General features: G+C 40.8%; 3 protein-coding genes and 1 long non-coding RNA gene across 6 annotated transcripts in view; 1 reads left to right on the top strand and 3 right to left on the bottom strand.

Annotated features, from left to right (window-relative positions):
- Positions 1-1,638, bottom strand: part of LOC139111227 (uncharacterized) — a 72,743-nt gene extending 71,105 nt beyond the window's left edge. For both annotated transcript variants that reach the window (XR_011547174.1, XR_011547173.1), the window contains exon 1: positions 217-1,638. This is a non-coding gene — a long non-coding RNA (uncharacterized lncRNA). The remainder of the gene's footprint in view (positions 1-216) is intronic.
- The window catches only part of Mmp2 (Matrix metalloproteinase 2), a 141,289-nt gene extending 116,798 nt beyond the window's left edge, over positions 1-24,491 (top strand). For both annotated transcript variants that reach the window (XM_070671353.1, XM_070671354.1), the window contains exons 7-12: positions 2,513-2,671; positions 20,376-20,773; positions 21,157-21,455; positions 21,727-21,830; positions 22,110-22,376; positions 22,635-24,491. In XM_070671353.1, the coding sequence (XP_070527454.1) occupies positions 2,513-2,671; positions 20,376-20,773; positions 21,157-21,455; positions 21,727-21,830; positions 22,110-22,369 (1,220 nt within the window). In that variant the 3' untranslated portion in view covers positions 22,370-22,376; positions 22,635-24,491. The remainder of the gene's footprint in view (positions 1-2,512; positions 2,672-20,375; positions 20,774-21,156; positions 21,456-21,726; positions 21,831-22,109; positions 22,377-22,634) is intronic.
- A 97-nt stretch (positions 24,492-24,588) lies between these two features.
- Positions 24,589-26,472, bottom strand: Ppcdc (phosphopantothenoylcysteine decarboxylase). Its single transcript, XM_070671358.1, has 2 exons — positions 25,475-26,472; positions 24,589-25,404 (listed from the first exon to the last, which is right to left on the bottom strand). Exons 1-2 carry the CDS (start codon positions 25,898-25,900, stop codon positions 25,234-25,236), a joined length of 597 nt encoding a protein of 198 aa, XP_070527459.1. The 5' UTR covers positions 25,901-26,472; the 3' UTR covers positions 24,589-25,233.
- A 32-nt stretch (positions 26,473-26,504) lies between these two features.
- On the bottom strand, positions 26,505-27,663 carry LOC139111220 (cytochrome c oxidase assembly protein COX19). The gene has a single exon (XM_070671361.1). The coding sequence runs from the start codon at positions 26,766-26,768 to the stop codon at positions 26,505-26,507; it is 264 nt and encodes an 87-aa protein (XP_070527462.1). The 5' UTR covers positions 26,769-27,663.
- Between the last annotated feature and the right edge of the window lie 16 nt (positions 27,664-27,679).

The raw sequence follows: 27,679 nt of genomic DNA, 5'->3' as shown, positions 1-27,679 counted from the left end.
AATTAAAAGGCGATAGCTTTTTTTTCACGGAACATAGTTGAGGAACATCTTTCTATTTTTTTTAAATTATGCTACTGTTACTGTAGGCAACGAATCTACGATATATGTTTTTAAATTGCACTGTTATTAATTACTAAAATAAAATATATATCGAAACAGATTATTACATTTCATCGTAGATTTGTCACTTTTATATAAAAATATTTTTTCACTTACCTTAAATACGATGCGGGCGGAGTGCAGCTGCGAAGGATACGACGACGCCATATTATTCTGTAACATACAAGTAAAAAACAAAAATTAATAAATATGCACATATCGATATTCAAATATATTTACTATTTTATACGATTTTTATTTTATTTATTATTTTATTTTACCGTATCATTATCTACCTTCCGAATAAAGCAATCTTTACAAGAAAATAATTCTATAAAATTGACAGAGTCTTTTTCTTTCCAATTAATTATCTAATTACTATCGAGCGATATTAGCGATAATAAAATAAACTGAATAAACGAGAAACATTTTTTTCTTTTTATGCAAGTAAGAGAAGATATTTACCCAAACGTTGCTCCGCCGATGCCCGATGTCCATCCGGGACCTGCTCCTCCTCTCAGCACTCAGTTCCATAGGTCACTCGCGAAAAATCCGAATAAAAAAATTAAAATCGCGCGACTGTAATCGGCACTCGTGAAAACAAAACCGACGAACCAACTGCGGTTCGTGTATTTAATACCGGCGAAAAGCACTTCAGCTTCATCTCCGGATATTCAACTGAAACAGAAAATAAAAAGAAAGATTAATTTCGTTAACGTTATAATTAACTACCTCACAATATCGTGCCCACTCACCGCGACGAAATTCTACCCACGAAGCAAATTTTGCATCGCAAACTCAACTAAACTCATATATGTTATAGAACGAATGGATAAAATAGATGAATTCCGAGTAATCATAACTTTTGTGCCGCGTATTCGCTTTATAGATATTCTATACGTACAAGCTATCGATCGCAGAGGTAAAATTTGCGTCAGCTAACCTTTTACGATTGTTAAGGTAATTTTTCGGTGTATAACTAACCAAGCGAACTATGTTTAACCGTGGGATATAATATTCGAAGGTGATAATGCGATCACCTAAATACCATACGCGAAACTACACTGCTTGCGCCGCGATTTTCACCTTCTCCGTCAGCTAACCTTTTACGATTGTTAAAGTAATTTTTCGGTGTATAACTAACCAAGCTAACTAGGCTCGACCGTGGGCTATCGTATTCTAAGGTAATAATGCGATCACCTAAATACCACGCGAGCTGTACACACTGCTTGCGCCGCGACCTTCACCTTCTCCGTCCCGCTACACAGCGAACATACGTAGTACGAAGAAATTTTCGTCAAATATTATATTCGATATTTGCTCCCGATATATTCCGGATTTCTAGCTGTTAGATATATCACGACACTAGACGATCTAATCTCACTTCCACCGAGCTCCGACGTAGCTGATCGACGGGTTAACTTTCGGCAACTACGAACGATATAATACTTCTAACGTGGAACTTTTCCACGCGATTGGCAAGTCCGATGTTAACAGCAGCGAAAACTAATCACTCCCGAGCTTGCTCCGAGCTCGGTCGAAAAGAATTTAAAGCACTTGTTCGCAGGACACGGCAATGATCTCGTGGACACGAATTTAATTCGCGAGTAAATGGAGATAATACTTACTTATGAGAAACGGAGACCTTTTACGAGTGCTCTCCGTGTACGAGGGACACGTTAGGGAAGTCATCCTGGGCCGGGATGCGTCTTTGTACGCCGTATATGCGTAAAAGTTCCGGAGCACGTGGAGCACCTTTTCCTGCGTGCTGCGCGCTCGCTTGCTCGCGACGGAAAGAAGGAGAGGGAGTCGCACCTCGCTCACGTGACTCCCACCCCAAGCCCCACTTCACCCCTCTCTCCTCGCTAGTTACATATACCGTTTCAGGAGCTGTAAAAAAATTATGCACCGAATATTATATCGAATATCAATTGAATATTGATACTGACTTCAATACAACGCGAATATGAATACACCAGGGTACTTGTCGATTAATGCAATCGCTTGTAGCTTGCGTAATGAACATAGAGAAATTATTAATATAATTTATGTACAAATCTATACGTATAAATCGCATTTTACAAAGAACGAATGGTAGTCCGAAGTGCCATGCGACGTCTAATTCACAAAAAAAACGAGAGAAAAAAAATCTAGAAAATCGTGCAAAGACATTGCAGTCGCGTAATCCTATCCTTTAACAAATAACGTTTTCGGTACGTCGCGTTTTTCGCTCCTCGCGAAATATTCACCGCGGCACAATAGCATGAAAAAGGTATGATTCTTGCAAATCTGCGCGGGGTGGACTCTTGTTTCGCGTATCCGGCAAATATTGCGGTTGACGTGAACGCCGGGGTTTGGAACGTGAGGATAAGGCCGCCGTAAGTTTTGAATATTTTTCCGTCCTCCTTTTCAGGCACCAGTCTGTTCGCGGTGGCCGCTCATGAATTCGGCCATTCCCTGGGATTGGCTCACAGCTCGGTCCAAGGTGCTCTTATGTATCCGTGGTACCAGGGGCTGAGCCCCAACTACGAACTGCCAGAGGACGACCGCCATGGGATTCAGCAGATGTATGGTAAGTCGTTCTCTTTCGCCACGTTAATGCTTGCTAACACCGGCTGATATTCGATCGTTAAACACGCGCCGTTGTCTAAATTCGGTTTCCGCATGTATTGTTGAAACGTATATATTCTGCTTTATACAAAATTGCGAAATACCGACGTATCTGCGAATTGAATAATATTACATTACGAGTTTGCGTTTAAACTGATTCGCGGAAAGATCCCGGAGCAAAGGAGAGCCGCTTGGGGATTAAAATAAATGTACTAAAGCGCGAAAAATAATATCGTAATAAATCTTTTATAAATTCAACGTAGAACGCGAAAGGGAAGGTTACTGCTGTTATTGCCGTAAATTATTCATCTTTAATACTGTTAATACGATTAAAAATAAATTTGAAGAAAATAACAGCACTCGGATAGAGTTATTAAATAGTCGAGTGTTTATTATATTATATATTATAGCGAACTGCGGCGTATTAAAATTTAAAAAGGTATTGCAAGGCTTGAGACAAAATTTTACTGTTAATGACGCGTTTTTAATTGATCTTGGCGTTTCGCTTCGAATTCAAATGCGAGCGAGAGCAAGAATTATTCCCGACTTCGCGAGATTAGTATTCTTTTGCGGCTTGCAGCTTCCTTCTTCAGATTTTCTTCGTATTCACGTGTGAATCGAGGGAAGCGGGATGTGCGAGCGGTTTATCTCGATCGTAAAACTTTTGGTGAACGGCGATGTAGTACGAGGCAAGATTTATAGCGCACGTTATCGGCGTCGGATCGCGGCGGGGGAGGGTGGGTTGAGCGCGCAGTTCGTGCAGTGTTTCAATTTCGGAATTTCGAGCACGCTGTCGGAGCTACCACGGGCATTAAGGCGATACTGTTGCAGTCGGCCCGGCTCGTAATGCGCGACATAACGCTCGACGTGTTGCCCGGCAATCGAGTATATTAGAAAAGTTGTTTGCTCTTTATGGCCCGACGGGCATAATAGGGGCACGTACAAAATAATTTGACGAAAGCGGGGGCCTTGTAATCGACGACGCGAAATCCCCTGATCAAGTTTATCCCAATCGATACTTTTGCGGCGGGAAAAAGAAATACATATTTTTTTTTTTTAATAAAATAAGCCCGAGAGAGACATTAGGAATTTTAATTAAATGTATTAAATTTAATCTAGACTGCGTTGTGCTTTGAGGAATTAAGTAAAATTGAATTTTTAAAATTGATTTCGTTCATCCACGAAATCAGATTTTATGTTACATTTAATTTTATGTTTATTATACGTATTTGAAATATGCATGTGCATACGCGTTTCAAAGATCAAGCTCTGCTCCGCAGCGAGCGCGCACGTAAAATCGACCTTAGCAATTTTATTTTATAGATATCGAGTTATCGCGAAATGCGTTTCTATGCTGAGTTATTAGGGTGCATTGTAGGCACTATCCGCGTAATTTTGCTGCGCGTATAATCACGGAATCACAATTTGAGCATGTCGAAATTGGTTTAATCGCGCAGTCATGGGAAACAGCTTAGTTATATTCACCCGGTCAAATCTGCATGAAATGTAGCCCGATTACACTGGGTGTCGAAGATATTCGAGTAATACATTCCATCGTCTGAATACGAAAGTTGTAAAGTGAAATTGTTCCTTTAATAATTATTCCTTTTCATCGACCTTTACTGGGCGAGGGGATTTACGTCGAATTCAGCGTTACGGCGCGTGATACGCTTCGAGATCGAATGAAAACGGGAGCGTAAGCTGGGATTGAGACACCCTGAGTCTTTAATCGAGATTACGAGCACCGGTGCGCCAGCAACATCGGAAATTTGAATTTCGGGCAAGGATCTATATCTCGCAGTACAGTCTCGCAGTAGATAGGGCACTTTATAGTCCGGCGACGAGGTAAAGTTGGCCTTTCAGTAGCAAACTCGTTCGATAGTCAGCCGCTTCATAGTGAAACGCAGCTTCGTTCCCTGAATACTTCGCGAGCAGCCTTATGGCATTTAATGCACACCTGTGAGGCGTGAAAATGCTCGAAAGATATAGGCACGCTCGGGGAAACGCGTGAGCGAAAAGTAAAACCGTAAAAAGAACCCATTGTTCGAGCATTCTCTTTGTGCCGCTAAAATAAATAATAATCCGTGTCTCTGTACGTGACTTTATTCGCGACTTCTCGATTTTATTTTAAATATATATTTGATTTCGTTATTAATTTCATCTCTCTATATTTTCAAGAAGTTAATACCGTTATTGACCGCGAATAAATTAATATATAGATTAAATGGAAAATTCTTCGTTCATCTACAGCGGTATTAAAGACCGCGGACGTGAGAGCGGAAATATAAAAATTTTCCCTTCGCATCAGATCCTCCTGCGAGTTTAAAGTTGCCACTGAGACCGGCGATAAAAATGACGCATTATATTGTTGGAATACCGTTGAAAGGACATCACGAAAGAATTTCCGGTCTGTTGCGACGTTCGAAATACGCGGAAGCTTTCGATTCGCTGTTTTTACGCGGCTGACTTTATGGCGCAATATTGTAAAACAAGAATTCGCTGATATGTTGTACGTGCAGTGAAATATACATAGTATTCTTGGCGCGGGGTTTGTTCTGAATTTTCCATCTCTTGACTTTATACATTTTTTTTTTTCCTTTCTTTTTCTTTCTTTTTTTTTTAAATAAAGCCGGCAAGAGGTTTCATATAATTCTCCAAATTTTATCTTTCCTCTGTAAGTTCATATCGCGTGCCCGCATACAAAGTGCCTCGCGAATATCAAATTTTGAAAAAAAAAAATTCTCCAGCCACCGTACGATGTAATTCGCGCCGGCTTAATGAACGCGGAAATTTCAGCGGGGATTCTATTTTTAATTCGAAACCACCGTTGTTCTCGGCCATGAAAATGCGGGCGCTTCGATCTCGTCTTTTAACAATAAACGCGCAAAGATTGCCGCGGCGATGCATCACCGTACGTATCTATCTTCAGCCGCGCGCGCGAGAGGCTGCATCTTGCATGATGATGCGCTACAGCTCTCGTTACGGCTCGTCCATTCTTTTCGGCCGCGTAGAGAAGCCGGGGATGAAATGAAACGTGAATAAAATATAAAGAATGACCGGGTTTCGCGCCACTATTCATTCCCCGTCATCCCGCGGGGTATATAGGCGCACCACCGCGGGGAATGGTGATTTAGTGTACTGCGGCAGAGCTTTACTGAAGGGGGGAAGGGGGGGGGGAGGTGGTACCGAGGGGATCGCGAATGCATTTCGATCTTCCTGTACTCTCGTCCTCTCCCAGTTTGCGTTCTCCACCGCCTGTTATTCTCGTTTTCCATCTGTCTATCAGCGTTATCCTTTCCGCCTTGATCTTCCCACGCGCGCTTGTTTCGTGCCGCACTGCGTCCGGAAAAATTCCGTGGAAGAGGCGAAGCCCAGCGTAGCGGAAAGACGATTTTTACTTTCGGAAAACGTTTACTTAGGATCACGAGCGCAAAAGTTCCTCCGCGTTATTCGATCCTTCAAGATAACAGCCTTCCATCGCGGACGGCGATGTCGAAAGAAAATTACGAAATTTATAAAGTGTATTTTAGTTTTATGTTAAATCGCCTAAAACGCCGGGCTAAATGCAAATTATTGTTATTATTTCTGTCGGCTTTGCAACGAACTTTTAATTAAGTGGATTAAAAAAAAATGATCCGGTACGGCGAGAGTGAAACGAAAACCGCCGCTTTCGTTTCCTCGCACAGCTGCCTTGCTCGCCGGCGGCGTCGTTCTCCGTTTTTCGCCTAGCGACCTCCCATTTCTAGTTTACCCCGTTTCGTCCCGGGCATTCTCTCCGATTGCTGTCGGTGGTAAACGTATTACACGCGCCACGTACCGCTGTCACGGGAGGAGAGAGCGCGAATGCGAACGAGGGCTCGCATTTGTCTTCCCTGAAAGGATCCACCATCGACGAACGCATTTGCTCCTGCCGCAGCGCGTTTCTCCATTCGTACAGTCGCATTGTCGAACGCAAACAACGCGACATGGGAGAATCAGCTTAGTCTCGTTCGCCGTAATAGAGATAGGAAGAACCGATCTTATTCGCGGCGTAATTGCGCCACTTCCGCCGCAGCTCGGATGTTCCGTTTTACTATTTGTTCGCAATTAAACAAATCGCGAATAAGGCAAAGAATGAAATGGAATATTGAAAAGAAATTGGCCGCGGAAAGTTTCGCGGGTAACTATTTGCTTAAATTGTTACGCCAATTGCTCTTGACAGGTAATTATTTGACCAATTGGTTTCTTACCTCGTAATGATCGGTCTTCTGGTCCACGGTGGTAACGAACGTAATAACGGCGAGGGTTGGCCCGTACGGTTTCCGGTTCTCTCTGCGGTGATGATCGATCCACCTCTGTGGCTTTCTGTCGCGATCGAGTCGGAGAAAGTTGGCGCCAGTTCCAAAGTCGAACAGCATTGTCTATCGGAATGAAGCCCGCGGAGTAAGCTTGCGAGAAATGACACGAGCACAGCGACGATCGAGTGGGCACGTCTTCGTTATTCTTGCCAATTTAATTTCTTCCAGTGCGCTTCTCAGAAAATCTAAGGAATAAAAAGTGGCGGCGTGTATATTACAAGATTTTTAATTCTTTTTTTTTTTTTTTTTAATTTAATTGGAGCTTAATCGAAGCCGCCCCGTGAAAAGCCCCAGCGGTTTTCGACCCTAAACTTTCGCAGGAAGAAGGAGAAAATCTGTTGCTGCGCTATCTCTAATAATTTTATATGCCCGATTTTATTTTATTTTTTTTTTCTTTGTCTCTGTCTCTCTCTGTCGTTTATCTTTTCGAATTCGTGACATAAAATTGTAACAACGAAATGGGATATTATTACAGAAAATTTATATATCGTTATTGATCCATCTGGACAAACAACCCAGTTCGTATCTATCGAGGTGTGTTACAGCGCAGGCGCTCGCGGATGCTACGTACACGTACACATTTAAGCGCGGATACATGCAGATGTGAACACGCTTGCGCTATATTTAAGGCATGACTTAAGATCAGGCGACATTTTTTTGCGCACGTCCTCGGAACGTTACTCGCAGAGAAAGCAGCTCATTGCCATTTCGAGGCTGATGTGACACGCCACGTTGCTTCAACAATTAGCGTGCAATCCGAGTCATGAACGCGTACTAACGACTACATTAAAACGAGAAGAACTCCCCCGGTACTCGTCCTCGTTCCTCTCCGTTTCGCACCGACACCATTAGTTGCGACCGTCTGTTACAACCAACATGTCGAAGAGTTTCCGGTTGCGGAAACTGGCGCGACGTTACGAACAAGCGATGTTTGGAAACTTAAGAATTAGAAAAGAAAAGGCGATAGGAAATAGGGTCGATTTTAATATACGTACAAGCAAAGATTCAATGATATTTAAAATAATGCAAGATAATTTTTACTTGGAAATAATTCTGTGATATTAAATTGAAATTGGCAACTTGATATAACGAGACGTTAATAAAACTTAATCGACTTAATGTTTAGTCATTTCTTTATATGAACGGCACAAGGAAAGCGATTTTATTTTATTCGTATTATTTCCCTGGAGCTGATGCCGTATTACCTACTTAAATCCCATTTGCGAAGAGAGCGAGCTGTAAAAGCGGGCTTGTTTTCTAGAGGATCCCTCATTTGTGCAATCATAAAGCGCGCGTGGTGGTCCCGCACGGATATAAAAAATTGGGTCGATATAACTTTTGTTGAGAAGGCAGTAAAATACGCGATACGCGCGTCATGCGAAATATTTATGATGGCTGGATGCTTGCGCGCAGCACGTGAATTCAGGAAGATATACCCCGTGATATCAGGCAGCGCGAAAGGAATTCCAAAACGGCAACGCATCATCGATCGCATGCACGACGATCTCCGCATTTCATTTTTGACTGCGCCTCGTTCACGCCTCGCTTTCCCGCCTCCCCGTTTTATTTATAGCATTCGATATTCGCGCGCAACGCGGCAAGAATTATATGAGGTTCGTGTGCGATGGGGTGAGTTAAATGCGAGGAGGAGGGAGAGGGAGAGAAAAAAAAAAGGAGAAAATGGGAAACGCTGTTACGGAATCAACAATGACGTTGCATTGTTGCGCTAAGTATTGCCACCGTCTGAATTTTGGGATTATAAACGAAAGGTGTTTTCTATTCCCGGCAAATAAATGGAAAGTAGAAGCCGCAAACGGAGTTTCGAGACTGGAGAGATTTTCCGCGAAGTGAGAGAGCGAATTCTGCTTTGCACGACGTAACTTCGAATTCTATGCGTTTAGTTCTTCTCTGTTTTTCGAATGCAATTCTAAAATTGTTTCCCTACCAAGCTGATATTAATCAAATTAAATTTTTTAATTTTTGCGGGCAATGATATTTGTTCGATGCATTAAAAAAAAGTGGTCTCTACAACCACACTCATGAAACGCACGAGATCTTTTTTTATTATACGTTACACCGTGCCAATTTTTTTTTTAAAGTTATATACAAAATTATATACATACCTACGCGTCCTCGATTTATGAATGAAGCGTCACGCTGCTTTCAGAGGTGGAGAACGGGGAGAAATGGGATAGACCGCGCCTACTCCACGTAGTAACGCGTATGCACAGCTGATACGTTCGCTTGAACGACTGTTGCTTCGTACGATCGTGGGTTGACTGCGGTTCCCAACATTCGTCGATATTTCCAATTGGATGACATCGCAACGAGCTGCAGCGTGCTATAATTAATAAGACGAGAGTTTTATTCATAGATCGAAATTTAATTTCGTTTGGAAGTCACGTTCGATTCGCTTTCAAAGCACTAATATTTCAAGAAATTGGAACGGTCATTTATTTTAAAATCGAGACTATTAGTGGTAAACGATGTGGTAGAAATTACGATACCTTTCGCACAGCTTTCAGTAGCGAGTGATGCAGGTGCAGTCTTGGTCCCAGATAGCACTTCTTTTCTATCTTAAAGTAGTCGTTTCAAATTGAATCGAATTTATTCGATTATTCTGAAATAAAGAAATATAAAAATTAATATGTAGAAAGATTAAAATAATATTTGCTGTTTAAAAAAAAAATATGCGTGTTTTTAATCATTTATTTAAACAATTACAATGATTTATCTATTATTTAAACATATATAAGAAAGTTAAATTTTTCTAGAATTAAAAACTTTCTTTATTAATCAAACTTTATTATTTTTTTATTGGTATTGAAACGACATAGCGATTCTGATAAGTAGTAAGGAAATGTTAACTCTACGGAAAAAAGAAAAAGAAACTGATGCTTACTGGCGTGGCTTCGCCAGTGCATGTCGCATCTCCGAGGCCTTCTCCTTCTCTCTAGACGCCTCGAATGTCGGGCTGATCCTTCTTCGACGATAAGACGTTCGTTTTCTTCCGGATCTTAATCTGAAAGAGAAAATATTTTATCTGGTTAGCATCCTGTAAATATTACTTGACGCGAGACGCTGCCGCGTCTCTTGACATTCTGATAAGTAGTAAGAAAATGTTACCTTTATGGAAGAAAAAATTAAGCTTACTGGAGCTGCTCCGCCAGTGCATGTTGCTTCTCCGAGGCCTTTTTCTTCTCTCAGAATGACTGAAATGTCGGGCTGATCCTCCTGCGGCGATAGTACACATTTGTCCTCCTCCGGATCTTAACCTGAAAAAGAAAATACTTTAGTTTGGTTCTGTAGCAGCGTTCTGTAAATATTAAGATATCTATTACAATCAGGTCACATGCATGTAATGAATTATTCGACGCGTGTTATTCACGCTTCACCGCGTTCTTGGCGGCCGGCTGACCGGCCGGCAGCACCTTCAAGCGCGAAAAAGCAAACGCCGCTACGCGACAATAACGCGCACAAAGGAATTCACAGCAATATTCTATTCAATACTGCTTTCGATCCGTCACGAATATATGCCTCTTGAACACGCCGCGGTTCCTGCTCGTGAAATCTCAGCTTCATCGAGCTCCGACTGTACCGATGAACGGAGGGACGCGAATGTTACGTAGACATAAATGAGGGATATTACTCACATGAAAGGAAAAAGAGGCAGTTACAAGTGCTCTCCAAGGAAGGACGATTACCGGGGGAATGTAAATCACGATGGATTACGTCTTCTTGTCCATCGGTTACGCGGGATTTTTCCAATTCCAACGGAGCGTCTCTGCGTACGTGTGGAGTAGCCGATCGCCGGGACGGGAAAGGAAGGGAAGTTGGTTGCTGCAAGCGAGCGCGAGCGACGCCCCCGCGTCCCTCACGTACCACCGAAGTCAATTCAGCGCTTCGTACAATAAATTATACGCTGAATATTATACATGAAACGGTGACTGTCGGACACGTTGTGACGTTTGTCGATTTTTCAAAGTATTTAAAGTGACGTGTGATGCACAAAAATAAATTCGTAGCGTCTTTGCTGAAAATTGTTACGGTAAATTATTTTTTCTTTAACTTAAAAAAAAAGCGGGAGTAAATGACGCGCGCAAAGCGCGCGCTCTGTCTGTACCGTCTAGTTTCCGATTTAAAAAAGGTCTCCCGTTTAAAAAGAAGATGTACAGATCTAATTGTTGCCGCTTTTCCGCGATGCTAATTTGCTCTCTTACTTGGCTTACTTCGTGTAGCGAGAATAAACGTTCAGCTTTATTTTTATTATTTCGTTAACTTAATATTCTCCGCGTGGAGATTATTCATTTCTGTAATGTTTCTAGTTAAAAATAAAATTAAAGGAAAAACGAATTATCGTTTATTTTATTATTTACTTCTCCTCGAATTTATATTGAGCTTCTATATACATTAATTTATTTTAAAGGATTTTTCGACGGTACACTTTCTTAAGTCCCGCAGACGCGCATTTTCACGGAATTTTCTGCAATCTCCTCTTTCTACTTACATTCTCGTCGCGCAATGAAACCCACACCCAAATTCTTCCTCGCATTTTTTACTCGTCGCAGCATCGCCAGCTTTGTTGCAGCCTTTTCCTCTTCCTCCGAGCCAGCGGACGGATGTTCCCGACACGTCAACCGTTTCGTCCTGCCATCGTCTTCGAGGGATGAAAACGAGTAGTCCTCTCTCCATTACCCTCAAGCTTTATTTTTTTTTTTTTTCTACCGGATTACACGAAAATGTGAACCGCTTGTTTCCCCAAAAAGCACATCCACTTTACTTTTTTTTTTTTTCTTCTCGTGCGTGGAGAAAAATGTCTCTGCAATCTAAATCGGTGCAAGCAGATCGTAGCTTTCTTCTTTTTATCTTTATGCCGATTACAACATCCGCTTTACGATCCGTTTGATCGCGCTATAACATTGAAATTGCACGTGTCTTTGAACGCAATTTTTGTAAGAAATCACACGAAGATGGAAAAGAAACTGTTGCAAAAGAAAATTGTTTACTCTCCAATTATTATTTTCTGCTTGCCTGCGTTTTTCAGTATTTATATGATTTCCGTGGGAGAGAAATTTTTCCAGAGTAATAAACTCCATTCTATTCACTTTTTTTCTCTCTCTCTTATGCGTATCGCTTTATTACTATTGCTGGATCTGCTGTTTTCGCGAGAATGGAGAAAGGGGAAGATAAATACGTTTTCGCGTACTGAAGAAGAGCGCTTCCAATAAAAAAGAAAAAAAGGAAAAAAAAGCGAGTCTCGCAAGGAAAGGAGAGAAGGATACGGTCATCAAAATATCATTTAGATCCTTCAATTATGGTCTTTTCCACGTCGCTGAAACGACGTAACCGCCTCGTTAACCACCGTCCAAGTAGCTCAACATGACACTCCCTGCACCTCGCATCTTTATTACACTTGTTTGAGGATTTTAAGTGCCGTGAAAATACATGGCGCTGTAGCTTTAATTTAAATGGATATTTTAATTACTCGGCTATACGTGATACATGCTTACGTGCTATTTCTTTCTCTATTAAAGTGAGGAGGTAAAAGAGGTGCGAGGGTGAAATTCTGTTGAGACATTGCTTGCAGTTTAATTTCGTAAGTGCAGACTGCAATAAAAGTTCACGCTGATAAATAACGTCGGCGAGCAGTGGCATGTTTCTTTTCAATATTGGTCGATTATACTCATCAATACATTTCGCGATTAGCTCGAGCATTTTTCTTCCCTCCCGCCGTACCAAGTTCTTTTATTTCGATGTGGCTGAACGCGGTAATCTACTTTCGTTGCGAGCTCGCGTGACTTTCCCCAGTGGACTTCTTAATCTTGCCCTCTCGAAGCCCACTCGAGGGATGAAGAAGAAGGAAGGAACGAGTTGCCTGCGTAGGCGAAAAGAAGTTAGTTAGGAAATCTGTAAACTTTCACGATATACGTGTGCCGAGGCAGCATCGGGTCGACAGTAGGCGCTTCAAAGTAGAAAACTCGAGCGTTTGTTGTTGAACACGAGATAATTTCTGCTACTCCAGCTGCTACGGCAACAGCAATCCGACCAAAAGTTTACAGCATTGTAAAAACGAACGAGAAAAATTCACCTGCAGTAATTCTTTAACTTCTTTTTTTTTCTTTCTAAGGAAAAATATTTGACGGGGTTTTTTTTTCTTCTAAATTAATTGCAGATTTAATTTATTTAGCGTTTGTGAAAATTTACATTTCTTTTTTGCCTTATGAGTTTAAATTCTGCTTTTAGTTGGATTTTTTTTTTCAATCAGTTTAGTTAAATTTTTTCGTAATTTTATTAAAGTCGTGCAAGACAAGCTGTATTAAAGATTTATCTAAATCTATATTTTTCTTTTTAATCATTGCAATTTCATAAAATCGTGATTTAAATTTAGTTAAAATTTATTATTAGAACTTCGGCTATTTTGAGAAAACAATATCTCACGTCTATTCTTGAAATGAAATAAAGTTAAACTTGGATTCTCTTCAAGTGAAATTGAACCACCCTTGGCAAGAAGAAAAAGGGACGATGAAGGGGGGATGATATCGTTTCTGGGAAGTCCAGAAAGTCGGAGGTAACATTCGTTGTGGGTGCGAAATACGACCGAAGTTCACGACGCGTAGGTCAAAATCGAGAATCAGTTTCCGTTGGCACAGTATGGTTTATTCCGGGCACGAGGGCAAAGGTCGTTGGTGCGGGCTCTCACAAACGGAATTGCGATGGTTCGTAGTCCGAGAGCGGTGGTTTATGAACGAGTATACGTGTTGACGGCGCACGTTCCGCGGATGGACTCGAGGAAAGTGCGTCTCTCATCTCTTACGAGATTGCGTTTAATCTTTTATTTTGTTTCCTCCCCTCCGGTGAATTCGTAATTGTACTTTCGCGGTTTGTAATTGCTTGTAGCTCTAATTAAATTCAGGTGGTATATCCAGATGTAACTATGAAAGTGTAAGAATTACGCTCTCGAAATTGAAAAATTATTAAGCTCGCTGCGCGAATAAAAATATGAAAGTGTACGCATAAAGTCGCATAGCCGCGTTAATAAGATTTAGCTTGTTTGTACAAGAGAATCTTAAGTTCCGCGAGCTTCCTTAGATGTTTAACTCCCGGCCGCCTCTAGGCACTGCCTTGCGGGAATTTACGCCTCTTTCTAGTTGGTATGCTCTTCGCAGCTGTTTTCTCGACGCAATATATCTCCTTTGCCCGTCATAAATTGGATCTGTTTGTTAAGCCTATTATGGGGTTGTTGTGATATCAAGTAAGTTTAGGGCGCTCCAGTCTTAAATCAAAGTTCGGTGCCGGAGATAATTCCGCACTGTGGAATTGTACGGACCCCGAAATATACACGCGCAAGGTGAAATTTAATTCGCAAATATTGTAAATTAATTTCGGCGTTATTCTGCGATTTTAGTAATGTTGATTAATGGAATAAATGTTCACGCTCTATTGGTAAGCAAAAAAAGATTTATTCGCTGTGTGTGGACGCAATTTTCTGTGATTAGAACGCAGATAAACAGCGAATTACGTTTTGTAAAACGTAAAAAAAAAATAGGAAAAAAAAAAACGAAATATCAATTGCTTCGTGGAAAATTGTTAACAAACAAACACTTGTTACTAACGGAAACCAATATAAAATGCACCTGAAATTTCGAGCTACGTTACAAAAACATGGCGGAAAATAAATGAATTATCACGGAGTAATACCCAATGCCATGCGATAAAAAACAGCACGCTCGAATCGCGGATATTTTCGAGGGAGCAATTTTCCGAGGATATGTTTTTGCAGAAAGATTACATTGTATTCGCAATCACAACGTGTCCCCCGAACGGTTGAACTCGCGAAGTCGATTTACGAGAAGGGAATATCGATGAAAATCGTAAGAACAAATATTTTGCACCGCTTCATCAAAGCGCCATGAATCGCAGGCCCCAATCTACAAGTTTTCTCATGGTAAATAAACTTCCGCGAACCGCAACAATTCTCATCCCTTGCCCTCGCCTTCTCTTCCCTTTTCCCGACTTCTCTATTTGCTTTATGATCTATCAATCAGGATGGCTTGAGGTTTCTATCTCTATTTTCATTTCCGTTCTTTGGGATTACGCCTCGGCTTGTCTGTCGCTTCGAACGAACGGCACTCGTCGACGATTTCATCGATTGCGCGCCCGTTGAATTACAACAATTTAAAAACCTGCGGAGAGTTTATTAATTTTTGCAATTTTAAATCAAAATGTCTGTAAATACATTAAAAATAAACGAGACACGATTGATTGATATAATACAGGGATAAATATTTGAGAATTATTTGAGAAGTAGAGATAACGATCTTTAAATCATATCGAGCTACAGCCCGCGAGATTTTTTCCGACGCATTTTCGCGTCTTCTCGCGAGTGATTTTGGGAAAGAAACGTATGGTCTCGTGATTATCAATCCGGTAAAATCACCTACTGGGTTATATACGAAAGTACCTTCGTCGGGAATAATAATGAACGGACAAAAATACACCTCTATTCTTTACGTTCACGTAAGCTCGCACATTCCCGTCGAAGTACGCTGCCCGCAACTTTTCCCTTCAATTTTTCAATCTATGTCGCCGAGAAAAAAAAAAAAAAAAAAAAAAAAAGGACTCGCTTCCTTCGGCGAATTCCTTTCAATCTCCCGACCTACTGCCATTATTAAATTACGTGACATACGTATGAAACCGTCCTCGTTTCATATCGCTCTATTAACATATCAAACAGTCCGATTCAATAAAACTCCGCTTTTTTTCCCCTTCCGCTATCGTTCTCCTGCGCTTTTTTATTTCGTTAATTCCCCGACGAGAGTTCGTCGAATTTTTCTTTTTTTTTCCTTTCTTTTTTTTTTAAACTGTGTTTTTAATTAGTTTTTGATGCAAAAATTTCTCTTGGGGAAAGTTCCTACGGAATGCCGGTTGCAACAAAAGCTCTGCGCCCAGCGTTTGCACATTTCAACGCAACTTGAATACGCCCGTCTCTATTTAAACCAATTACTTCCGGTTACTTCTGTTAAAATCCTACTCACAGATTTAGGTTACAGTCCGCTGTACTTGACACTATCGAGTCGCTACCGAGGCATTCTTCTTTACTTTCGTTCAAGAAGGAACGAGGAAAAAAATGCTTCGGAGGGTCTAACAGCCTGCATCTCCCTCCGATAAGATTATAATTATAAAACCCCTGTGATAGCTCGTACTTAATTCGCGTGGCTCTTGCCGAAAATTTCCTTCTGAATGCGCGGTGTTAATAATGCTAATTACGCGTTAGTAATTACACTCTCACGTCCGCGAGCAGGAGGACGAAAAGCATTTGTCCGGCGGCGCTTCAAGTTGCATTGAATGAAAGTGCTTCCGGTTCCGCCGGGATTTTTATATCAGCCAGCTCGTACCTCGCGAGCTTATGACGCCATAAAGAGCGGCGGTTGTTTTCTTTCATTTTTTATTACACGCGCAATATACCTCGCGCGCACTCGCGGCAATAAATTCCGACGTTACTTCCAAGCCGGACGAAAACATCCCTTCCGGTACGAGCTGGGGGAGGAAAACCGTGACGGGTCTCGGACCGGAGATGCTTTCTCGAACGACGTCGCTGCGTTCGTTCGCGCGACGTTCATTTTCCCGTCGAAATCATTATCGCTCGCCTGACGGTTCCGTTTATCTCTGGCGCCGTGCAGAATCCACCGGGCTGCGTTCGGATCGCATTTGATCTTCAGGAGGTCGTAACTTCTCAACGCTACACGATTGCTACGTTAACGCGCGGTCGTTTCAATGCGCCCGAATAAGTGGCGGCTTTTAAAAAATAAAACGCCTCGTATCTGCGAAAGAATAAAACCTCGCAGGTTCCTCTTCTTCATTGACTCAAAAAGCATAAAATCGCGAGTGCCTATAAATGTCCACGAAATAAAGCTACAATTTGCAATTGTGGGTGCTTTTGAAAACTAAAAAGAAAAAAAAAAAAAAAAAAGAAGTTTGATTTACGTAGACTTGAACGTGATAAAAGCCTCGTGCCGAAACGATCCTTAGAAATTTAAGATACTAATATCTTATAAATATCGCTTCCCCAAGTTTCAGGAAAATGGTTTTAGCTTCACCCGAATTAACGTAATAAAGTTCGAGGCGGTACCGACGAGGCGAGCTAACTTCTTTATTATAATCGGAAATTACTCGGCGTGACGAAAAGATCGCTTGTGGCCGATAGCGGAGGACCGATCCAAAACGGGAGAGAGAGAGCGATAGGTAAGCAGATTATTGGAGAGACAGTTAGAATATTGGAGGGTGCGAAGCAACGGCAATTATCGAACGCGTCATTGTAATTACATCGACAGTCTGGAGTAGAGATTAGATTTGGCGTTCAGGAAGCGGCTTTCCTCATTCTATCTATTTCTCTCTCTCTCCCTCCCTCTATCTTCCGCAGTCTAGATTACGCTAATAGCCAGGTCACTGGCGAATATTAATTATCATTTAGCTGCAGAACCGGGCAGTGTGTCGTTATGTCGCGCGAGCTATCGCTCGCGTTCCTATACGCGTTTCGATAAGCTCTGGCCGATTTCTGGCGTGGGATTTCTATGCAAATAGCGCACGGAGCACTCCAATCGCTCGCAAAACCGCCGAGAGGAATCGCAGCTTTTAAACTTGCATTCACTTGGGTATAAAACACACTTGCGCGCATACGTATGCGAGAGTGCATATTTGGAATCGCATTTAAAAGAGCTTGCGCGCGAGGACTTGTATGTACGTGAACGCTCGTCAAGTTTTTATTCCCTCTTTTTTTCTCCGAACATTGTATCATTATCTTAAACATTCGCAGATGAACGTTTATTACATTTGATCGTACTTAAAATTAGCTTTATCACTGGAATTGCGGCTTGCACAAAGTGGGCTTTAAATCTCTGATTTTCCGGGTTATTAAAGATAACATTTCGCGCACGGTGAGTCGCCACGACGATTTACTATCGTTGATCAAAAATGTATTACTAAATAATATTAAAATAAGTTCTGCTATATTTTGCATTGCTTCTATAAAATTCAATCAAACGCGTGACAAAACTACACAACGAGCGGTAAAGTACGGTGCGTTAGAATGTAAAAAAAAAAAATATCACAGTAAAATAAAAATGTAATAAAACGAGTGAGATATGAAAATAGATTTATCATCATTAAATCGTACGTGGCGTCGATAATTATTTAAAAAAAAGAAAATAAAATATAATCGAGAGGGTAACTTCGTTGGTGGCTGCTCTCGTGTTCCGCGCACGAAGCACCCTCGCTAACATTTCGCTCGCCAGCCATTCCGCTCGCTAACCCGCATTTATTGTTTCATCGATGTATCTAATCCACGTCCCCCGACACGAGTCACATAATGCCGTTTCGTTTCGACAATCGATAACGTGAATTTTGCACACGCAGCCGTGCGTGTGTGCCGCGCAGCGACGGGCCGCGTACGCGTAAAGGGAAATGGACCGAATCTGGCCGCTGCGCTCTCCGCGAGGAGGAATCGGGGGCTTCCCAGAGCTTCGCGGCACTCGTAATTTCGCAAATCCTGTCAATCCGGTGTTCGTTCATCGCGGCACTCGCGGGGAGGGTAGAATTAACGAGCAGATCGGTCCCGCCGCTCGTTGCAACACGCGTCGAGACGGAAGGCGCAGAAATATAAAACGTGCGTCGATATGTCGGCCGCGATAAAACCGAATATTAATCGGGCGCGTTTGTCACTCGGGGGTTTATTGGTCCACGATAGTAATTTGATATCGCGAAGCATCTCCGCTGGCGATACATTTCCTCCTCCGGTGAGATAATGCGTAGTGCGTCGCGTGATTTATGTACCTCACTTACAATATGCGTAGCCGTTTCTTTTATTCTTTTTTTTTTTCCTCTTTTTTTTTAAGCACACGTGACGTGGACGTTCTAATAAAAAATATAACTGCGTATCGCTTGTATGCGCATCGTTAACAATTTAGTTCTATCATTTTATACGTCTGAAATATCACCGCATTCTCGTCCAGAACACGTTCTGCTTTAAGAAGCCTGATCGACTCTATTCTTTCCTCTTCTTATCGTCAGTTTCATATTGAAATCGAAGTTCATTCATTACGCCGGCACGTAATGCTCATTTCGCCGGCTAAATTTATCGGCCGCGCCGTTTCATTTTCATATCGCGTTCGCTCTCAGCTAAATCGAATATATACGTCAATCGACGCGATATCAAACGCCGATCGGAATGCGGTAATTATTACGGCATTCCGAGTAGCTGTTTAAGATCGTTTAGACAAATTGACGTTGGCCCGCCGGTCTTGCTCGCCGGTACGTAGCGAAAAAGAGAGCGCGGAGATCCGATTCGGAAGCAATGAAAACGTACGATCCCCGTATAATACCTCGGTGTATGTAATATTGGGAAATTCAATTTCCCGAGAGTAGAAATTCCGCGGCGCAAAATCAACCTTTATGCGCGCAGAGGCGTTTTAAAAGCCTCTTCTCTTCCCCGCTCGTTTGCAGGCCCTCTCTCTATTGTCAATCACGCAAAGTAAAATAATGCTCGTATATCAGTGGAAGTCAATAGCTCTTCGACGAATTGCAAACGCACTTTATTTGATCGACCTGAAAGTGAGCTGCTTTTGCCGCAGGATTTAAAAAAAAAAAAAAAAAAGCGCTCTCGCGCAATCGGCAGATAGTTTCGGCTGGTTCATTAAGATCGTAGTAACTGACGACATTTCAGAAACGATATCACGTAATATCGTTCAATTCGCGAACACAACATTCGCTCTTTATTGCGCCAGTTGCGTTTTTTCTTTTTTCTTCTCTTTTTAATTTTTTTTATATTTTTTACGTACACGCGTTACAACTTATTCGACATCAGACTTGCTACAGTCCCGGAATTTTCCTTTTCCGGACAAACCCCGACCGTTCTGAAAAGCGGATTCATCCCGTACGCGAAGTAAAAAGCGTGAATCGACTCTTTTTACCTCCTTTCGCATTAGCGTTTTCGCGTTCTCGTTTTCTTTGACTCGGTTTTGAATACGGTATCGGTCGATGTGTTGATAAGTAATGTCGGCCGTATCGCCGCATTTCGGTCTTTTCACCGGCGCGCAAAAATACTTCTGAACCAACGTGAATACTTTGATATGCTATCGCGGAAAAAAGTTTTTATCAAAAAAAGAAAATTGTTTCTAATAAGTCGTTTCTAATTATTAATTTCGACAGATTTGTAAATTAAGCGAGTAAGAGGAAGCACAGGCGAGCGAAATGATATCTATTATTAATAGCACAAAGATCCAGCTTTGACCATATAAATTTTCCCTTAATGAACACGAAATAATTATTTCCCAGGTGCTCCCGAGGGCAAATTATGGGCCAATATACCGGGTGGTCCTCCACCGCCAGAGCAACCACCACCCCCAACGACGAGCACAACGACAACGACGACGACGACATATAGGCCTTGGAGGACAAGACCTACCAGGCCGAATCATTATCCTGATGACGGTAGACCTCGGCAACCGAGCCGCTTCCCGCAGAAACCCGATTATCGACCCTACAAACCCCATCGGCATCATACGACGTGGACCACGTCGACGACGACAACGATGAGACCTACACCAAGGTCCACGCCGAGGTTTAGACATCGGTGGACACCACCACAGCGGGACGACGTGCCCGACAAATGCGACACGAGCTATGACGCTATCAGCATCATCCGAAGAGAAATCTTCATCTTCAAAGGGCGAGTAAGTACCAGACGAATTTTTTAAAAACTATAATAAATTATGCGCACGCTTCGCTATCGTGTTATCGGTTCAAGAGACCCGATTACAAATTATAAAAAAGAAAATAAAATCATGCGACTTACCAATCTGCTTGAGCTTCAGCGGAGTTGTAAAGTTCCGTCGGTGACTGTAACATAAAATAAAATATATTAATGTAGTAGATATGTGAGTATTTAAATTGATGTAAAAGTAAAGCTTATATTTTCGATAAAGAATATAATAAATAACTGATAATGTAATAAATAAATATAATTAATATAGGATAATATAGGATAATAATATAATAATGAGATGTAATAAATAACTGATAGAATTGTTACATTGAAGACTTTTCTTTGTTACAGTATTTGTGGCGAATAGGCGATCAGGGTATCTATGAAGGATATCCGGCGGAGATCACTAGGTTGTTCAATCTACCGCCGGACATCGATCACGTAGACGCCGTATACGAGCGACCGGATAAAAAGATAGTCTTTTTCATTGGCCGCGAGTACTATGTTTTCGAAGCCAACAACTTGGAGCCGGGTTATCCGAAGCCACTCACATATCTGGGATTGCCAGTTTCCTTAGAAAAGATCGACGGCGCTATGGTGTGGGGACACAACGGCAGGACGTACTTTTTCAGCGGCTCCATGTACTGGAGGTGATCGAAGTGTGATTTTCTAAATCGAACTTTCATTCCCTCCGCTCCTCATCGTTTAGAATAACTCTGACCTTTCGACTTCCGTATAACAATTTAAGTTCGATACGAAAGCATAAAAAAAATTAATGCCTGTTTGAATTGAAATTTATTCGATCTTTGAGCGTATAATGAAATTTGTGAATTTGTAATCCGATTCACATTGGGTTTCTACTCTCTTTTTAATCCCTAAATAAAATTTTAATTCTCCAATTTAATCTTCTGCCCCATGCAGGTTTGACGAATCTGTTAATTACGTCGAACTCGATTATCCCAGGGATATGAGCATGTTCGCTGGCGTTGGAAATGACATCGATGCCGTTTTCCAATGGAAAAATGGTAAATTTTGGAAACTATAATCCTTGAACGAAATTATAAAAATAATTACTGAAATTTTATTAAAATATTATTTTGTTAGACATATATAAATAAATTTAATTTTAACTTTTAATCCTTAATATACAATTAATATTTATTTTTTTTTATATATTAAAGAGAATTTTATACGAATATATATTTAACTTTTAATATTTTATTCGATTTTTCTAACATTTTATAAATTTATTATGAAAAATTTCATTTATAAATTTTTTTAATTGTTTTTTATTTCTGTTTAAGGTAAAACGTACTTTTTCAAAGGCAAAGGTTTCTGGGAGTTCGACGATCTTAGGATGAGAGTAGTTCACGAGAAACAGAAATTGTCAGCGCCAGTCTGGATGGGTTGTCCACCACCAGAAGTGGAGACCAATGATATCGAAACCAATTTACCCAGAAAGTCGAGGATCGTTTCAGCTTCTGGTGCTGTTATTACGAGAGAAATCGCGCCGATATTCGCCGTAGTCGTTGCGAGCATTGTTATGAGGATAATATATGTGTAGAAACGAAGTAATTATTTGATAATATTTTCATTCGTTAGTATTAAAGATTTATTATAAATTTAGAAATTGCGACACATAAAATGTATAGTAATTATTAAAAATTTTAATTAATGTAAATATTAATTTATAATTTCGTTTATATAATTCTTTAAAATATCACACAATACAAGTTAAAAATACTAGTTAAATTTTTAGCGCGGTTAAATCAATCATTTATGAATAAGAGAACAGCTGCTGTCACATGTCTTTCTTTTTTCTTTTTTAGATTATAACGCACATGTCCTTCCAGCTGACAATGTGCAAAAACGGGAAGCATATTTTATACCTCACATGGAAACTTCACGTGCAAAATACGTATACCAGGAAGTTAAACGAATTTTTGGAACACGGACGTCGACGGATTGACGAACATAGAGGACAGAAGATTGTTCGTATATCGATTGAAGTTCCAAAAGAGTGCCTGCGGTATATTCGTATCCACGAAATCAACTTCGTCGTTGAGTCTTCCGACGGAAAAATCGTGCCATGCAATTCGAATGAAGCTCCAAAAAATGATATCGAACTAAGTCATATAGTTTCCTCTTTTGTTTTGTTTTTTGTTTTTTTTTTTTTTTTTTTAGAAGAAAAAAGTATTAAATGAGTGACAAAAAATTATTAAATTTTGAAATATGACAATGCGACAAATAATTTTTTCTGTGCATTTCTATTTACTTTTTTATCTCTAGTGATAAAATTGTATTAACATTTAAAACCTTTTTTGAAAGAACGACTTAGATCTATATTATCAGTTAAAAAAAAAAGAAACCGCGTGCTATTGCGATACGCAGGAGCATATTTTTGTATACTGCCTTTTCACATGACAGTTTTATATTTAATGTAATTAACTTTTAAAGTACACCTTCTTTTATATTGAACGTTGCAAAAAGAAACGAGATTCCTTGAGGACAATTCACAATTAGAGACAATCTTGCGATGACACTACCACTGCCGAGAATCCATCCAATTTAAAAAAAAAATATCCTTTTTAGAGGAACTTTTTAATCGAAATAGAGGTCCTCATTTATATATATTCTTTCTGGGGACTAATACGCATTGTAGACAAAAAATTCCGTAATCGTCCTTCCGTAAATAATGACGCGATTAGCCGGAATTGAATCTCAAAATGATAAAATAGTCGATTTCGATTATTTATCGCATATTTTATATAAATATTGTATTAATTATTGATACCGTATAATTTAGCAAAAAGGACACGCAAAATGCAGTGTCGCCAGTTTTGTAAACTGTGATATTTATATACCGCGCGCGATTAAATAGTTAGTGTAATATCAAGAAAATAGCACAGAATAAATTTTACAGGTTTACATACAGTGTCGATGTATTTGAAATGCTTACATCAACTCTGCGGGCGTATTTCCGAATTTATTTCAAACAGATTTCTTTTTATTGTCGATATAAGATGTTTTTAAATTAATTGTGATTTTTAAAAATATAAATTACGATATCTTATTTCACTTTTAATCCTGTTGACACACACAGCACTTAATTCTTTGTTTAGATTTTTTAAAGACACACATTTTATAAATTAAAATGGTCTGTAACCGAAAATCGAAATAATAAGAAAGTGCTAATTAAATTTTTAAGAAATATTTAGTTTTAATATCACGGTACGTCTTTGCGCAAAGTTTGTAGTATTTATGTTTCCAACATACGCAGCACCTGTATAAATATATGAACATATTTTATAATTAATATAATGATATACTATAAGTCGCGCGTTACTTACAGAATGTACTATATGTCCATGAAGCGCGCATCCCTGAAACGAAAGGAAGACAAACATGTATAAATGACATTATATTTCTGTTTTAATTAACGCCATGCTGTCTTCTGGTTGAATACTTTGTTATGGAGAAACAACAGAACGAATGCATCGTAATGCATCTTGCAGTTCTTGTAGGAAGCAAGAACATCTCAAACACTGTTTATTCCAAACTTAATGGAAAATTGATGTAAGGTACCGACTTTAAAGTCATATTCTATATACGTATTTTATATATTGTCAACTCGTACTTTATTTGTGTATATATGAAAATAAAGTGATTTTATCGAACAAACGTAACATCATATTGCAGAAAGTTTCTGACTTTTAACCTTGCCCGTGCTAAAGAAGTCGCTAAGTGTATGCTAAGACGGGAAAAGTGGAACGTCGATATACATTATTCATGTATATAGACATATATATTATATTTATATATTTAACAAAAGCATTGTACATCAGCGGTTCAACTTTAGGATATGTCAACAGAATTGTTTTTTTTTTTTCTTTTTTTCTTTGGTATCTTTACAGCATTTTTATACATTGCATTTTGTCAACTGGACAGAGATCAAATTACGATTATCTCACTTGTTCCTCACGGTACGATTGATCTATTTCAGGTTGAGCAAAAAATATGACGACCATGATGCGTTCAAACTTAAACTTCGCTATTCGTGTAACATACACAGATTTCTAACTACCGATGATCTAACGATGGCGTATTTTTTCCTAGAAGAATAACAGGAAAAGAATAAAATTCTAGATGAATAACGTAACTTTAGAAGATCCCATAAATGATTTCGATGACAAACTTAATTCTTGATTAGGTGATCCGTATACAATTCGAAAGATTCGGATTTTAGGCTCGTCTCAATTTTAATTAGAGATAAGCAGCGTTTGCGTGTATCATATTAAGCGTATGTTCGAATCGCACCATAGAGCGTCTTTGGAGTTCCTGATATCGCGCTCTCGACGTGACAGAGCTTCATCGATAATCACGAGGTCGTCGACGATACTCGCACGAGGAGGCCGATCTCAGCCGCTGCTAGGGACACAAATCAGAATCCATTCGGTCCATCCAGGGATTCAAGGCTCGCAGAATGGCTCGCACAATCGTGTCTACCTCGGCCATAGCACCTATTCCTGCGTCGCCACACATCAGAGTCTTAGATATGCAATGCACCTCCTTGTAACCCCAGGATTTGAGCAGCGATACCTGAAACAATTATATAAATTAATAAATCTGTAAAAAAAAAAAAAAAAAAGAATTTGCTCGATTTTCTTACTTGAGGCATCGTAACTGGATGCTCCCACATCTTGGTGTTCATAGCTGGGCAGAAGAGGAGCGGCTTTGCAGGATCCCATGCGCGTGCCACACAGGTAACGATATTGTCGCAAATACCACTGGCAATCTTGCCCAGAGTGTTGGCATCTAACGGGGCTATTACGAACACATCCGCCCATTTCACCAGATCTATATGCAACACTGGATCGCCACGGTCTTGCCAGGCGGCCCACTCGACAGTGTCGGATAAGACCTGGATCTCCGGTGGCAGTTGAGCATCCTTCAGAAAATGTTTGGCCCTCTCCGTTACGACCACCCTCACTTCCAGATTATTCTGTCGCAGCAGCTCCACCAGCTGGGGTAGCTTGATCGTAGCCACGCTGCCTGTGCAGCCCACCAGTATTCTCTTCCTAGAGGAACTCGCCATTATTTCTTTACTAGTGCCGTCCTTTGTTTGATATCAATCGGCAAGCCTGATAGACTCTGAGTTTTCAACGTGATAAATATTAGAATTCTCTACTTTATTTACGGAATAATTACTCTCTTAGGCCACTTAGGTTGAAATATAATCCAGCCACATAACAAGCTACAGGGATACCTTTACATTAAAGCTCAAGACGATCGGACCCAACAATTGTCACGTGATATAACTTAATTTTTAACTTTCCTTCTTATGAAAATAAAAGATAGATACGCAATTTTTAATATTCTTTAGTTTCTCTCTCTCCTAATTGGTCTCTTTTGAAATTTACTGTTTTTCTTTTTTACTTCTCGACAACACTGGCATAAAGTTCTCGTAACATCTGGGCTGGCAGTGCGTATTCTTGCTTGAACACACCAAAGCACCAAACTGTCGTCTGGTGTTCTATTTACATTAAAAGTTTTAAGAGCACCGCATTAGAGAATGCGCCAGGCATTCTCGAGAAGAACTGAGACGAACGGCAACGACGATAACTACGACGACGACGGCGAGGATGACCCCTCCCCTCCTTTCATATACGGGATACTTTCTCGGTGGCGATATCGACGTGTTACGTTTCCTTAGCGCCTTCGATCTCGCCGTCGAAGCCAAGCTTGGACCAATCCTCGCGTGCCATCAGCTCGTGGTCCATGCGGCAGCCGAGGTACTCCTTGGCGATGTCGCGGCACATCGTGTTCTGATTGCGATTCTCGGCGAGGCAGCGCATGTACCTGATCATGGTGCTCTTGCAACGGCCCTCATGGTCCAGCGGGAAACTGCCGCGCTCCGGCGGCGTCGGCGTGAACAGCCTCTGCGAGAACGTGTACGAGGACATAATACGCCAGCTGTCACGGTGACGCGAGAATTTCGAAGCACGGCCTTTGTGCGAGAACAAGCAGCGCGGATACCTTCCTCAGCCCCCGCGGTAGCTCGCCATCTTGGCCGACCGTGATCCACAGATCTACACACTTGATCCGCCCTCTTCTTTCCTCCCCGTCGCGATACCTTATCGCCACGAGCGAACGCCCCCGGACAGCGAAAGGGTGTCAGCCATAGACGCAGCAGAGGGTGGCAGAGGTAGACTGCGCTGGCCTGCGCATTCCCTGGTCCTGCTCGTCCACACAGTCCATACGAGAGAGGTACAGGAATTAAAAAGAGCGGGGCTGACGTTGCGGGGTCACTCCATCTTCGTCTACTAACGCGGTGGAAGGAGAAGATGAAAGGGCAGAGGAAGGTATGAGCGATCGATTTTTATCTTATTTCAAGTATTAACAAAGGTAAAATTACCTGACAAGAACGTGCACGTTCCTCTCGAATTTTTATACGCTTATTCAACCGAACGCGCAGTTTAGTTATTTGTCTGTGACGTATTACGGAAAAATCAGATGTTTGACTGGATATCGGTCGACTCATACTGATAGCACGATTTGCTGGTAGAGCGGTGGTGGCTCGTAGCGGTTTTCGCTGGAACTAAATACAAAAAAAATCTAATTAATCCTGAGGTAAATCACTGTAAAGTCCGACTTATCGGGTAATTTGCACTTCGCTTGACATTTTAGTTCCGTGAAAATTCGCTACGAACCGCCACCCCGAATCGAGCCAGTATACCTCGACAGACTTATTCGAACATTTGATCGTGAGCCTTCAGACTGAAAGAAGAAGAAGAAACATCCGATTATTCCAGCGCAAATACATAAAACAAGTAAGTACAACGATTATATATAAATTACTTGAAACAAGACATTC

The sequence above is a fragment of the Cardiocondyla obscurior genome, linkage group LG23, assembly GCF_019399895.1.
Source record: "Cardiocondyla obscurior isolate alpha-2009 linkage group LG23, Cobs3.1, whole genome shotgun sequence".
Classification (NCBI taxonomy): domain Eukaryota; kingdom Metazoa; phylum Arthropoda; class Insecta; order Hymenoptera; family Formicidae; genus Cardiocondyla; species Cardiocondyla obscurior.
This window is presented reverse-complemented; position numbering and strand designations above follow the sequence as displayed.